Source organism: Schistocerca americana, chromosome 3 (genome assembly GCF_021461395.2).
Source record: "Schistocerca americana isolate TAMUIC-IGC-003095 chromosome 3, iqSchAmer2.1, whole genome shotgun sequence".
Lineage (NCBI taxonomy): Eukaryota > Metazoa > Arthropoda > Insecta > Orthoptera > Acrididae > Schistocerca > Schistocerca americana.
In genome coordinates, this window is record NC_060121.1 from 327,161,089 (window position 1) to 327,176,632 (window position 15,544).

The 15,544-nt window shown below is 45.8% G+C and overlaps 1 protein-coding gene across 1 annotated transcript in view; it reads left to right on the forward strand.

Annotated features, from left to right (window-relative positions):
- Positions 1 to 15,305, forward strand: part of LOC124606060 (facilitated trehalose transporter Tret1-like) — a 57,080-nt gene extending 41,775 nt beyond the window's left edge. The window contains 1 exon segment of the mRNA XM_047138022.1: positions 14,643 to 15,305. Within this exon segment, the coding sequence (XP_046993978.1) occupies positions 14,643 to 15,164 (522 nt within the window). The 3' untranslated portion in view covers positions 15,165 to 15,305.
- The last annotated feature ends 239 nt before the right edge of the window (positions 15,306 to 15,544 follow it).

A 15,544-nucleotide genomic window follows, 5' to 3' on the forward strand; every position in this document is an offset into this window, starting at 1 on the left:
CAGGCAATATGTTTCCAGTCATCAGCAGTCCAATGTCGGTATTGACGGGTCCAGGCGAGGCGTAAAGCTCTGTGTCGTGCAGTCAACAAGGGTACAGGAGTGGGCCTTCAGCTCCGAAAGCCTATATCGATGACGGTTCGTTGAATGGTTCGCACGTTGACACTTGTTGATGGCCCAGCATTGAAATATGCAGCAATTTGCGGAATGGTTGCACTTCCGTCACGGTGAACGATTCTCTTCCGTCGTCGTTGGTCCCCTTCTAACAGGATCTTTTTCCGGACGCAGCGATGTCGGAGATATGATATTTTACCGGATTCCTGACATTCAAGGTACAAGGCGATGAAATGGTCGTATGGAAGAATCGCCACTTCATCGCCACCTCGGAGATGCTGTGTCCCATTGCTCGTGCCCCGACTATAACATTACGTTCAAACTCACTTAAATCTTGATAACCTGCCATTGTAGCAGCAGTAACCGATCTAAGAACTGCATCAGAAACTTGTCTTATATAGGCGTTGCCGATAACAGCGCCGTATTTTGCCTGTTTACGTATCTGCCTGTACCAGTTTATTTGGCGCTTCAGTGTACATTACATTATTATATATTCAAGAATTCTTCTGTGGAGTAGGTATTGTTATGAAGGTATGACTTCGGCTTGGGTTCTAAGTCATTTTCGTCAAATATAAGATCATTGGCACTACTTTGTAAGTGGTCAATGCTCTTTATGAAGACACACCTACCTGCGTTCCGCGCCATAGTAGCGCTAGTGATGGACGGTATTCAGTCATTCACCGCCAGCAATTATTTCAATGGGTGTTACTGTTGTTTTCGAACTACGATTGATTGTTTACAACGAAGCTTATAAGGGATTAAACGTAGTGGGAAACTCTACACAGGAAGTTCTAATATGGTAACCTCATATTATTTTGTCTTGTTGCACGCTTCTGTGCAAGAAACATTTCTGTCCTAAACGAAGAGTTGCCCCAGAATGTGATGCCGTAAGACATTATGGAATAAAATAAAGAGAAATAACGAAGGTTTAGGACATTTTTATCTTCAAAGTCTATTATTATGCGTAATGCAGAAGTTGCAGTGATCAGGCCTAGAAATGATGTGTAACGTGAGTGCCGGCTGCTGTGGCCGAGCAGTTCTAGGCCCTTCAGTCCGGAACCGCAACGCTGCTCCGGTCGCAGGCTCGAATCCTGCCTCGGGCATGGATGTGTGTGATGTCCTTAGGTTAGTCAGGTTTAAGTAGTTCTAAGTATAGGGGACTCATGACCTCAGATGTTAAGTCCCATAGTGCTCAGAGCCATTTGAACCATTTGTAACGTGAGTTCTGGCTTTCGTCAGTGTCAGCATCTATCAATATAGAAAGCTTTCTTTCGTTTATTGGTTTTCCCTCGAGAATTAATTGTAATGATGTTGTCGGTTATTACTTTTCAAGAAGGTCATACTGCATGCACCCAAAGTGTTTCCTAATTGTAGGTAAGACTGACTTCAGCGATATAGACATGTAGTTATAAGAAGTATTGTTAGACGACCCCTGTTGAAAACGGGAATAACGTGCGCCTTTCTTTCCAAAACGACATAAAAATAATTTCGGGCGTACCCCAAGGGTGTTTTATAGGACCATACTTTTTACAATATTAAATGATGTAGTGGATGGCGTTGAAAGCTCCAAGAGGCTACTGGCTGATGACGCTGTCATATGTAGAGAAGTCGCAGCACTTGAACGGAATGAAGCAAGATCTCCTAAGGTATAACATAAAAAAATCTAACATATTTTGCATAAACAAACAGAAAGAACTGTTATTGCGTTGTTAAATAATAGCCTATAGATCATTGGAAGCAGTCGCATTCATTAAATATCTGAGAGTACGCGTATGAAGCAGTTTCAAGCTGAACGACTACATAATCTATGTTCATATGTGTGTGAAATATTATGGGACTTAACTGCTAAGGTCATCAGTCCCTAAGCTTACACATTGCTTAACCTAAATTATCCTAAGGACAAACACACACACCCATGCCCGAGGGAGGACTCGAACCTCGGCCGGGACCAACCACACAGTGCATGACTGCAGCGCCTTAGACCGCTCGGCTAATACCGTGCGGCGACCACATAAAACTAACCGCTGGAAACGCAGTTGCCAGACACGTACATCGGAAGACTCTTCAGGAACTGTAGTCCATCCACGAAGGACGTTGTCTAATATGTACGAGGGGATGTTCAATAAGTAAGGCAACACAATTTTTTTTCTGAAAACAAGCTTGTTTTATTCGGATTACAATACACCATATTATTCCCCACTCTTTTGGCTACAAAACCATATTTGTCAAAAATAATATCGGTTCAATGCAATGGCCTTATGCCACCTTACTGGGAGGGCCGCATGGTATCACTCTACTTGGCGATGTCGGAGCCAACGTCCTGCTGCATCAATTACGTCCCCATCATTCACGTAATACTTCCCGCGAAATGAGCCCTTCATTGCGCCAAACCCATGGAACTCATCACAGATGGTCCTTAATGTTCTTTTATGTTCTTTTGTTAGGCGGCGAGGAAGCCAGCTGGCAAACACCTTTGATCGCCCCAGCACTTCCAACAATGACGTCCAGTTGTCCAGTTCTGCAGCGTGGTGTTGGGTTGAGATTCTCAAATGAGAGTGTCCGCACGTTCTAGTATTTCAAAAGTCACAGCTGTGGGCGGCTGGTCGGCACGCATGGCAACGGACACGTTTGGGCGACCTTGTTGCGACAATGACAGATGCCTCGCCCAACGACTCACAGTGCTTTTGTTCACAGCCAGGTCCCTATAGACGTTCTGCAGGCACCTATGAATACCTGCTATGCTTAGGTTTTCCGCCAAAAGAAACTCAATGGCAGCTCTCTGCTAGGAACGCACCTCCGTTACAGAGGCCATTTTGAAGGCTACGTGTAGCGCCGCGACCTATAGGAATTCCATAGGACTATGGTGCTGAAACGGAAATATCCACGATGTTTCACAACAAATTCTGTGTTTTTTCAACCGAAACTGGTCAGCAAAAAATGTGTTGCATTACTTGTAGATCGTCGTTCCATATAATTTTTAATCTTTATACCGACGAACTACACTCCTGGAAATTGAAATAAGAACACCGTGAATTCATTGTCCCAGGAAGGGGAAACTTTATTGACACATTCCTGGGGTCAGATACATCACATGATCACACTGACAGAACCACAGGCACACAGACACAGGCAACAGAGCATGTACAATGTCGGCACTAGTACAGTGTATATCCACCTTTCGCAGCAATGCAGGCTGCTATTCTCCCATGGAGACGATCGTAGAGATGCTGGATGTAGTCCTGTGGAACGGCTTGCCATGCCATTTCCACCTGGCGCCTCAGTTGGACCAGCGTTCGTGCTGGACGTGCAGACCGCGTGAGACGACGCTTCATCCAGTCCCAAACATGCTCAATGGGGGACAGATCCGGAGATCTTGCTGGCCAGGGTAGTTGACTTACACCTTCTAGAGCACGTTGGGTGGCACGGGATACATGCGGACGTGCATTGTCCTGTTGGAACAGCAAGTTCCCTTGCCGGTCTAGGAATGGTAGAACGATGGGTTTGATGACGGTTTGGATGTACCGTGCACTATTCAGTGTCCCCTCGACGATCACCAGTGGTGTACGGCCAGTGTAGGAGATCGCTCCCCACACCATGATGCCGGGTGTTGGCCCTGTGTGCCTCGGTCGTATGCAGTCCTGATTGTGGCGCTCACCTGCACGGCGCCAAACACGCTTGCGACCATCATTGGCACCAAGGCAGATGCGACTCTCATCGCTGAAGACGACACGTCTCCATTCGTCCCTCCATTCACGCCTGTCGCGACACCACTGGAGGCGGGCTGCACGATGTTGGGGCGTGAGCGGAAGACGGCCTAACGGTGTGCGGGACCGCAGCCCAGCTTCATGGAGACGGTTGTGAATGGTCCTCGCCGATACCCCAGGAGCAACAGTGTCCCTAATTTGCTGGGAAGTGGCGGTGCGGTCCCCTACGGCACTGCGTAGGATCCTACGGTCTTGGCGTGCATCCATGCGTCGCTGCGGTCCGGTCCCAGGTCGACGGGCACGTGCATCTTCCGCCGACCACTGGCGACAACATCGATGTACTGTGGAGACCTCACGCCCCACGTGTTGAGCAATTCGGCGGTACGTCCACCCGGCCTCCCGCATGCCCACTATACGCCCTCGCTCAAAGTCCGTCAACTGCACATACGGTTCACGTCCACGCTGTCGCGGCATGCTACCAGTGTTAAAGACTGCGATGGAGCTCCGTATGCCACGGCAAACTGGCTGACACTGACGGCGGTGGTGCACAAATGCTGTGCAGCTAGCGCCATTCGACGGCCAACACCATGGTTCCTGGTGTGTCCGCTGTGCCGTGCGTGTGATCATTGCTTGTACAGCCCTCTCGCAGTGTCCGGAGCAAGTATGGTGGGTCTGACACACCGGTGTCAATGTGTTCTTTTTTCCATTTCCAGGAGTGTATTAAAAATAAATTTAGTACTTTGCGAACATGTAAGATGTACAGTATGTATTATATACATGCATTATATATTATATTACATTATAAAATGAACCATTATAAAATGAAGCAGGCAAAAAGGAATACAAAAGTCTCAAAGATGAAATCGACAGTAAGTGCAAAACGGCTAAGCAGGGATGGCTAGAGGACATCTGTAACGATATAGAGGCATATATCACTAGGAGCAAGTTAGGTACCGCCTACAAGAAAATTAAAGAGACCTTTGGAGGAAAGAGAACCACTTTATTAAAAGCTCAAATGGAAACCCAGTTCTAAGCAAAGAAGGGAAAGCAGAAAGGTGCAAGGAGTATATAGAGGGTCTCTACAGGGGCGATGTTCTTAAGGGCAATATTATGGAAATGGAAGAGGATGTAGATGAAGATGAAATGGGAGATACGATACTGCGTGAAGAGTTCGACAGAGCACTGAAAGACGTAAGTCGAAACAAGGTCCCGGGAGTAGATAACATTCCATTAGAACTACTGATGGCCTAGGGAGAGCCAGTACTGACGAAACTCTACCATCTGGTGAGCAAGATGTATGAGACAGGCGAAATACCTTCAGACTTCAAGAAGAATATAATAATTCCAATCCCAAAGAAAGCAGGTGTTGACAGATGTGAAAATTACCGAACAATCAGTTTAATAAGTCACAGCTGCAAAATACTAACTCGAATTCTTTACAGACGAATGGAAAAACTAGTAGAAGCCAACCTCGGGGAAGATCAGTTTGGATTCCGTAGAATTGTTGGAACACGTGAGGCAATACTGATCCTACGACTTATCTTAGAAGATAGATTAAAGAAAGGCAAACCTACGTTTCTAGCATTTGTAGACTTAGAGAAAGCTTTTGACAATATTGACTGGAATACTTTCTTTCAAATTCTAAAGGTGGCAGGAGTAAAATACAGGGAGCGAATGGCTATTTACAATTTGTACGGAAACCAGGCGGCAGTTATCAGAGTCAAGGGGCATGAAAGGGAAGCAGTGGTTGGGGAGGGAGTGAGACAGGGTTGTAGCTTCTCCCCAATGTAATTCAATCGGTATATTGAGCAAGCAGTGAAGGAAACAAGATAAAAATTCGGAGTAGGAATTAAAATCCATGGAGAAGAAATAAAAAGTTTGAGGTTCACCGATGACATTGTAGTTCTGTCAGAGACAGCAAAGGACCTGGAAGAGCAGTTGAACGGAATGGACAGTGTCTTGAAAGGATGATATAAGATGAACATCAACAAAAGCAAAACGAGGATAATGGAATGTAGTCGAATTAAGTCGGGAGATGCTGAGGGAATTAGATTAGGAAATGAGACACTTAAAGTAGTAAAGAAGTGTTGCTATTTGGGGAGCAAAAAAACTCATGATGGTCGAAGTAGAGAGGATATAAAATGTAGACTGGCAATGGCAAGGAAATCGTTTCTGAAGAAGAGAAATTTGTTAACATCGAGTATAGATTTAAGTGTCAGGAAGTCGTTTCTGAAAGTATTTGTATGGAGTGTAGCCATGTATGGAAGTGAAACGTGGACGATAAATAGTTTGGACAAGAAGAGAATAGAAGCTTTCAAAATGTGGTGCTACAGAAGAATGCTGAAGATTAGATGGATAGATCGCATAACTAATGAGTAAGTATTGAATAGAATTGGGGAGAAGCGATAGTTGTGACACAACTTGACTAGAAGAAGGGATCGGTTGGTAGGGCATATTCTGAGGCATCAAGGGATCACAAATTTAGCATTGGAGGGCAGTGTGGAGGGTAAAAATCGTAGAGGGAGACCAAGAGATGAATACACTAAGCAGATTCAGAAGGATGTAGGTTGCAATAGGTGCTGGGAGATGAAGAACATTGCACAGGATAGAGTGGCATGAGAGCTGCATCAAACCAGTCTCAGGACTGAAGACCACAACAACGACAACAACAAAGGCATGCATAGCTTGATCTCTATAATAATATTACTGCACAGGAGAGTACATGCCTTTTTATCAACAATGTAGGAAAACGCTGGTGTTGCTGTGTGCTAGCGGCACTTCTACTCGAACTCTTTCGCGGACTCTTGGCCTTGTATGCTCTTGTTTTAATCTTTGAATCACTACCTGTAGCGTATCCAGTATAAATATTCGTAGGAAAGTTGCTTTGCTATTAACCAGTTGTTTACTGGCACACGATACGAAACTGTGTGGCGGAAAAGCATTAATCAATATAGCAAATCTAGTTGTATCACAGTCTTTCTGTTCTTAATCAACCGTTGAATCTTCAAAATTTAAGTGACAGATACTACAAATAATCTCTGAACGTGGCCTTCGTATTTGGAAGAAGTAGTTATAATAGCTTACAAAAACTGCGTTGGACTGATACTTTAGTATCGCTTGTGACTTTGGGACCCATACAAGAGAGGATTGACAGTTAAAATATGGAAGATTCATGGAGTGCAGCCTGTTACGACACAGGTTCGGTTGGAGGGCACGAAAGTGACACAGAGATGCTCACCCAACTACAGTGGCAGACGCTACAAGAGTAATGTTATGCTTTATGACGTCGTTTACTGAGCCTAGGTTTTGTTTGCCCCATCCTACGAATTTTTTACTGATGGATCAAGAAGGCAAAATTAGAGAGAATCTAGGTTATGCCATTCCAGATATGTCGGATAGCCTGGCACACACTCGCACTTGTCGGTAGAGGTGGACAAACAGCTGATGCACAGAAGTCTTGTAGACGGGCCATGCGTACACGATCACAGTTTTTATGGCGGCCGAGTGCCCAGTGTTGCCAACTCTCCAAAGCGAAATAAGCTAAATGTGTCTACATAAACAAGCCAGAAAAATCTGAAATAAAATACCCGTAGTCTTATTTTTACGATAATTATAATGTGTAACGGACTAGCATGAATTATTATTTATTTTATTAATTAGGAATCTGCTGGACATTATAGCAGTACAAACAATTAACTGTGAATATATAAAATTATTTGAACTTTATATCCTTGATGGTACGGAAACAATAGAACCTGCATTTTAAAAGTTCAAAACGGATGATATGCATCACTATACGTGTTAATTTGAACATTAGTTTGTACCCATGAAAAGAATATTTAGTCTGCTTCATTCAAATCATCAGTGCATTGCGGTGAGGTTGACACCTTAGCAAACTACTGCCTGAATAGGAGTTAGCTGTTTCTCTCCTCAGTTCAGTCGCTAGCATATCGTTGATAGCAACAGTGAAGCGTATGACTTCTGATTCAACTCGCATAAATCAAAGCTTGCGTTGCTTGGAACACCTTCATTATTGTGAAGTTGTGATACTCTGCTGCTGTCAACTATGCTGCAATAGTGTCTCCAGTAACACTATCAACTGTTTGTATTTCGCAGTTTTTTTGTTTTGTTTTGTTCTTGTGTTTGTGTATTCTGACGAGCCCACAACACACACCAATGTAGTTTTAATTTGCTTTGTTGTGACTTTTCCGTCTAATACTGAATTTTCCTTGGAAATTAAAGTGTGTTTTGAAATCTTAGTAGCGACGTGTATTTTAATGCTTTCCTATAATCAAGAAGAAGGAAGCAAGAAAAGGCCAAGTGATTGTGAAAAAGGCCATACTTCCGGACCCCAGCTATGTCACTCATTTGTCAGCGAAAAGGTAAAAAGAAGCCAGAAGTAGCTCTAAAAAGCTGATTTGGCAATACTGCGGGTGACTGTGGACAGGAATGGTCAAGTGGCTGGAGCATGAGCAGAAGGCGAGAATATGGCTAGCCACCTGGCGTATAGCCTATCCGAGCTACTTCTGCCCGCAAGAGAGCTGATGAGTGCCTCTGCGTAGCCGAGGCCCTACGGGGGAGCGATGCAACGCCCTAATTTAGGTCATGCGTAGGCTTCCTCGGCATCATCCACGACTCAACAGGAATGAGGAGAAAGTGGCAGTAGTACACTAAGTACCCTTGTCGAAGCACCATTATGTGGCTTGCAGAGTATAGACATGCAGGGGATGGTCAAAAATATGGATACACCTAACATGCAACATATTAACAGTACCTAATACAGTGTACGAAACTCGTTGGTATTCAAAACAGATTCCAATCATCTCATAATGGATAAATACTGATGTACCACGTACGGCTTCAAAAAAATGGTTCAAATGGCTCTGAGCACTATGGGACTCAACTGCTGAGGTCATTAGTCCCCTAGAACTTAGAACTAGTTAAACCTAACTAACCTAAGGACATCACAAACATCCATGCCCGAGGCAGGATTCGAACCTGCGACCGTAGCGGTCTTGCGGTTCCAGGCTGCAGCGCCTTTAACCGCACGGCCACTTCGGCCGGCCACGTACGGCTTCAGTAGAACTGGATAACTGAAGACAGGCCCTGAATGTGTGTCAAGGGAATCTTATAGCATTCTTCCTGCAAAAATAATGGCAAGGTAGCGATGATGGAGGTAGAGAGCTATCACAGACCCTTCTCTCCAAAGCAGACCACAAAGGCTCAATGTTATTGAGATATGGTGACTGTGGTGGCCAGGAGGGATTCGACAATTCGCCCTCGTGCTCTCGAAACCAGTTGTTGACTGTGCGAGTTGTGTGAACAGGGTCCCTATCGTCTTGCAACACCACGTCACCATTGGGGAAGAAACATTACACCATGGGATAGACCTGGCCAGCAAAAAAGGTCACACATTCCTTGGCAGTAATACGATCTTGGAGAATACCCATGGAGCCCTTGAGTACCACGATATGATTGCATCCCCCCCTCTCCCTCCCCTCCCCCCCCCCCCCCCCGCCCACCAAGTTGTTCCACCACTCTAGGGACACAAACTCGGCCAGAAGCTTGAACCAATGTGAGCAAGATTCATCCTATCAAATACTTTTCCGATTGCTCTGTAGTCCAGGTTTTATGGGTTTGGCACTACGTTTTCCTGTTATGGTCATCCACATTTATGATGACTGGGCTGGAATTCCAGCTCGCCCTGCAAGTAGCAGCTTATAGGGCTCCCAACGCGTTGATCTGATGCTGACAGCGTTCGCCATTGCAGCATTCAGTTTTATAGTGGTTTTTGCAGCTTTCGTCCACTTGTTTTTCATCACGTTCCTCTTCAACAACAGTCTGTCACGATCAAAACACACTTTTATCCGCTTTGTGACTTAGCGAATGATGTTTATCCACTTTTCCTTTATTTGCTATAAATCTCCGATGGTATAACAATCACGTTCCTTTCAGAGTATGCAAACACAATAGCGCCTTTCTTAGCAATCATTTACAGTCGCTCACTTGACGAAAAGTCCGTTCCTGAAGACTGTAAAGTGGCACAGGTTACGCCAATATTCAAGAAAGGAATTAGGAATAACCCATTGAATTACAGACCCATATCAAATGGTTCAGATGGCTCTAAGCACTATGGGAGTTAACATCTGAGGTCATCAGTCTCCTAGACTTAGAACTACTTAAACCTAACTAACCTAAGGGCATCACACACATCAATGCCCGAGGCAGGATTCGAACCTGCGACCATAGCAGCAGCGCGGTTCCGGAGTGAAGCGCCTAGAACCGCTCGGTCACTACGGCTGGCCAGACCCATATCACAGACTTCAATTTGCAGTAGGATTTTGGAGCATATACTGTACTCGAACATTATGAACCACCTTGAACAAAGTGACTTATTGATGCATAGCCAACACGGATTCAGAAAGTATCGTTTTTGTGCAACACAGCTAGCTCTTTATTCCTATGAAGTAATGAGTGCCGTCGACAAGGGATCTCAGATCGATTCCATATTCCTAGATTTCCAGAAGGCTTTTGATACCGTTCCTCTCAAGCGACTATTAATCAAATTGCGTGCACATGGAGTATCGTCTCAGTAGTGGGACTGGATTCGTGATTTCCTCTCAGAGAGGTCACAGTTCGTAGTGACGGACGGTAAATCATCGAGTAGAACAGAAGTGATATCTGGTGTTCCGCAAGGTAGTGTCGTGGGCCCTCTGCTATTCCTGTTTTACATAAATGATCTAGGTGATATTCTGAGAAGCCCCCTTAGATTGATGGCAGATGACGCTGTAATTTACCGTCTAATAAAGTCATCAGACGATCAATTCCAATAACAAAATGATATAGTTAGAATTTCTGTATGGTGCGAAAAGTGCCAACTGGCACTAAACAAAGAAAAGTGCGACGTCATCCGCATGGGTAATACAAGAAATCCGATAAATTTTGGGTGTACCATAAATTGCACAAATCTAAGAGAAGATGCGAGAAACCCTCTAAAGAGACAGCCTACATTACACTTGTCCGTCCTCTGTTGGAATATTGCTGAGTGGTGTGGGATCCTTACCAGGTGGGATTGACGGAGAACATCGAAAAAGGGTAAAGAAAGGTAGCTCGTTTCGTGTTATCGCGCAGTAGGGGTGAGAGTGTCACTGATATGATATGGGAGTTGGGGTGGCAGTCACTGAAACAAAGGCGGTTTTCTTTGCGGCGAGATCTATTTACGAAATTTAAATCACCAACTTTCTCTTCCGAATGCAAAAATATTTTGTTCACACCCACCTACGTAGGGAGAAATGATCATCATAACAAGAGAAATCAGAGCTCACACGGAAAGATTTAGGTGTTCCTTTTTCCCACGCGCCATTCATAGTGGAATGGTAGAGAAGTAGTATGAAAATGGTTCGATGAACGCTCTAACAGGCACTTAAGTGTGAATTGCAGAGTAAATGTGTAAATGTAGATGTAGAAGCACATGGTGCCTCCCAAATCACTAGAGAAGTAGACTACCTTTTTTACATAAGGACCCACCATAGGAGCACCAACAATTTGAGACTGTTACAACTCATTTAGCTCCGACCAATGCACTCACGGCTACACAGAATCTGACCACTGCTGACACTTGCAACGTACTGAGGACTTTGCACAAGTATCATTAGTCGCTAACTACAACAACGCAGCCTACACGCATCTGTATTTATGATCAAGCATGCGTAGGTGTATATACTGCCTCACAACAGAAGTGGAGCACACAGAAGTCATCGTAAAATGTCTGTGCAACTGTAAATGTTGGTATATAGATGGTTCTAGAGTTGCAGTTGTCTGTGACAAATAGAAAGGTCACCAGAGTACATCAGCGCTGTCTACGTTTAGTGTTGTTATCACGCTTGGTAGTATCGATAAGGGGCCTGAACAGTGTCAGATGTCGAGTGATCACTATGAAGAACACGTAGATGCTGCTTACTCGTGTAAGACAATGTTGTCAGCACTATACAGAGTTTGATATTTTCCTGGTAGAATACACTTCAGAGTTGATCGTTGCACCATGATAGAGGACATCAACAGAATAACCCGTTCAGGGTTGGCTCAAATGGCTCTGAGCACTATGGGACGCAACTGCTGAGGTCATAAGTCCCCTAGAACTTAGAACTACTTAAACCTAACTAACCTAAGGACATCACACACATCCATGCCCGAGGCAGGGTTCGAACTTGCGGCCGTAGCGGTCGCGCGGTTCCAGACTGTAGCGCCTAGAACCGCTCGGCCACTCCGGCCGTCCCCGTTCAGGGACCCAGAAGACGATCGCCATGACTTTGATTACATTGAGGTTGCTGCTTTGAATTTCTTTTCCGGAGAGATTTGTTGTGGTACCACTCAATGGACTGCCGTTTTGTTTCCGATTAAAAGTGATGGCTCCATGATTCATCGCCTATGATGATGTTCGACAAAAAATTCTTACGATCATCCTCCTAACACGCATGCAATTCGTTGCTCTTTGTGGTCTGCTGTTAGGCGGCGAGGAACCCGGCGGGCACACACCTTTGAGTACCCCAGCGGGTGGACGAATGTGTCAGCACTGCCAACAGATACGTCCAGTTAAGCAGTGAGATGTTTGATTGCGTTCCATCGACGACATCGAATAATAGTGTCCTCACGTTCCAAAAGTGGAAGAGTTACGTCTAAGTGCGGCCGGTCGGCACAGGAGAGATCCAACAGGTTTGATGACTTCATAGTGGTGGCGACAGATGCATGACCCAACGGCTCACCGTGCTTTTGTTCACTGCCAAGTCTCCGTAGACATTCTGCAAGGGCATATGAATATCTTTCATGCTGTGGTTTTGCGCTAAAAGAAACTCGATGACAGCTGTCTGCTTGGAACGCACTTCCGTTACAGACGCCATTTTGAAGACTACGTACAACACTTTTACCTATAGGACCTTCATAAAACGGTAATGTTCCACGTTGTCTCATGACAAATTATGCATGTTTTCAACCAAAATTGGCGGAGAAAAAAAAGGGTTGCTTTGCTTATTGAACGCCCGTTGCACACCCCTCTTATGAACCTTACAGTTTACGTCGTTAGGTAGAAATGATGATTACGTAAATATCTCTTCCACGTACGAATTCGATTTCGATGTTGGCCAATCATTTCGATAGCATCCGTCTCCGACGTCAGTTCTAATACACTACTGGCCATTAAAATTGCTACAGCAAGAAGAAATGCAGATGATAAAAGCCTATTCATTGGACAAATATATTATACTAGAACTGATATGTGATTACATTTTCACGCAGTTTGGGTGCATAGTTCCTGAGAAATCAGTACCCAGAACAACCACCTCTGGCCGTAATAACGGCCTTGATACGCCTGGGCATTGAGTCAAACAGAGCTTGGATGGCGTGTACAGGAACAGCTGCCCATGCAACTTCAACACGATGCCACAGTTCATCAAGAATAGTGACTGGCGTATTGTGACGAGCCAGTTGCTCGGCCACCATTGACCAGACGTTTTAAATTGGTGAGAGATCTGGATAATGTGCTGGCCAGGGCAGCAGTCGAACATTTTCTGTTTCCAAAAAGGCCTGTACAGGACCTGCAACATGCGGTCGTGCATTATCTTGCTGAAATGTAGGATTTAGAAGGGATCGAATGAAGGGTAGAGCCACGGGTCGTAACACATCTGAAATGTAACGTCCAGTGTTCAAAGTGCCGTCAATGCTAACATGGCGATGGCGAATACAAACTTCCAATGTGCGTTCACCGCGATGTCGCCAAACACGTATGCGACTATCGTGATGCTGTAAACAGAAGCTGGGTTCATACGAAAAAATGACGTTTTGCCATTCGTGCACCCAGGTTCGTCGTTGAGTACACCATCACATGCGTTCCTGTCTGCGATTCAGCGTCAAGGGTGACCGCAGCCATGGTCTCCTAGATGATAGTCCATGCTGCTGCAAACATCGTCGAACTGTTCGTGTCGGCCGGAGTGGCCGAGCGGTTCTAGGTGCGTCAGTCTGGAACCGCGCGACCGCTACGGTCGCACGTTCGAATCCTGCCTCGGGCATGGATGTGTGTGGTGTCCTTAGGTTGGTTAGATTTAAGTAGTTCTAAGTTCTAGGGGACTGATGACCTCAGATGTTAAGTCCCATAGTGCTCTGAGCCATTTGAACCATTTTTGAACTGTTCGTGCAGATGGTTGTTGTCTTGCAAACGTCCCCATCTGTTGACTCAGGGACTGAGACGTGGCTGCACGACCCGTTACAGCCAAGCGGATAAGATGCCTGTCATCGTGACTGCTAGTGATACGAGGCCGTTGGGATCCAGCACGGCGTTCCGTATTACCCTCCTGAACCCACCGATTCCATATTCTGCTACCAGTCATTGGATCTCGACCAACGCGAGCAGAAATGTCGCGATACGGTAAACCGCAGTAGCGATAGGCTACAATCCCACCTTTATCAAAGTCGGAAACGTGATGGTACGCATTTCACCTCAGTAGACGAGGCATCACAACAACGTTTCACCAGGCAACGCCCGTCAACTGCTGTTTGTGTATGAGAAATCGGTTGGAAACTTTTCTGATGTCAGCTCGTCGTAGGTGTCGCCACCGTCACCAACCTTGTGTGAATGCTCTGAAAAGCTAATCATTTGCATATCACAGCATCTTCTTCCTGTCGATTAAATTTTGCGTCTGTAGCTCGTCATCTTCGTGGTGTAGCAATTTTAAGGGCCATTAGTGTAAATCCGTTACCGCCACTTCCCTGATGCTGGCACTACTTGAAATGGTGGTGCAGGCTCCAGTGGTAATGCGGTGTGTGTACGTCTGACAGGTGCTGTCGACGCTGGCGTCGGCACTGGTGGTGGACCGCGCGGGGCGCCGTCCACTGCTGCTGGTGTCCCACGTGGGCATGGCGGCCAGCATGGCGGGCGTGGGCGCCTTCTTCCACGTGCGCGACACGGGCTCGGCGGCGGGGCTGGGCTGGCTGCCCGTCACCTCCACGTGCGCCTTCCTCTTCTTCTTCTCCATCGGCTCCGGGCCGCTGCCCTGGGCCATCCTCGGCGAGGTCTTCCCCGACGAGGTGAAGCCCGTCGCCACGGCCATCGTGGGCGCCACCAACCTCATCCTCGTCTTCGTCGTAGCCAAGACGTACGCCAACCTCGTGGAGGCTTTCGGCGTCGCCGTCACCTTCTGGATATACGGCGTCATCTGCTTCGCCGGCGCCGTCTGGATCTTCTTCTTCGTCATCGAGACCAAGGGGAAGACTCTGGAGCAGATCCAGCGCGAGCTGTCCGGCTACCACGATCAGGACGCGCAGAGCGACTCGACCGCCGACGAATTCCGCCTGAAGTAACGCTTTAGTCCTCGTCTGCCCGTCTGAGCTACAACGGACAGATGTAGGACGCGCTTGTACCTAGAGTGAGCCGAATGACACGAACCATCGAGTTCAATGACAGTCTCATTTCTGAAATCGGACACTTCAATATACCGTCCTACAAACAACACGCAAATAAAGTAAACGATAGATGCTACTGTTACTGGATCCATTAGGAGATTTACTGCCTTTTTTGTATTCCCATCGATCCGAATAAATTGTAACAAAAATAGTGAAACAATAATTCACCTAAGAAGAATAGGTCTGACTTTTCTGAGTGTGTTGTGTATGGAAATATGATTTTTTAATGTTGTAGATTTTACTAAAAACTTTATTCGACCGAGATTGCAACGTAAAAA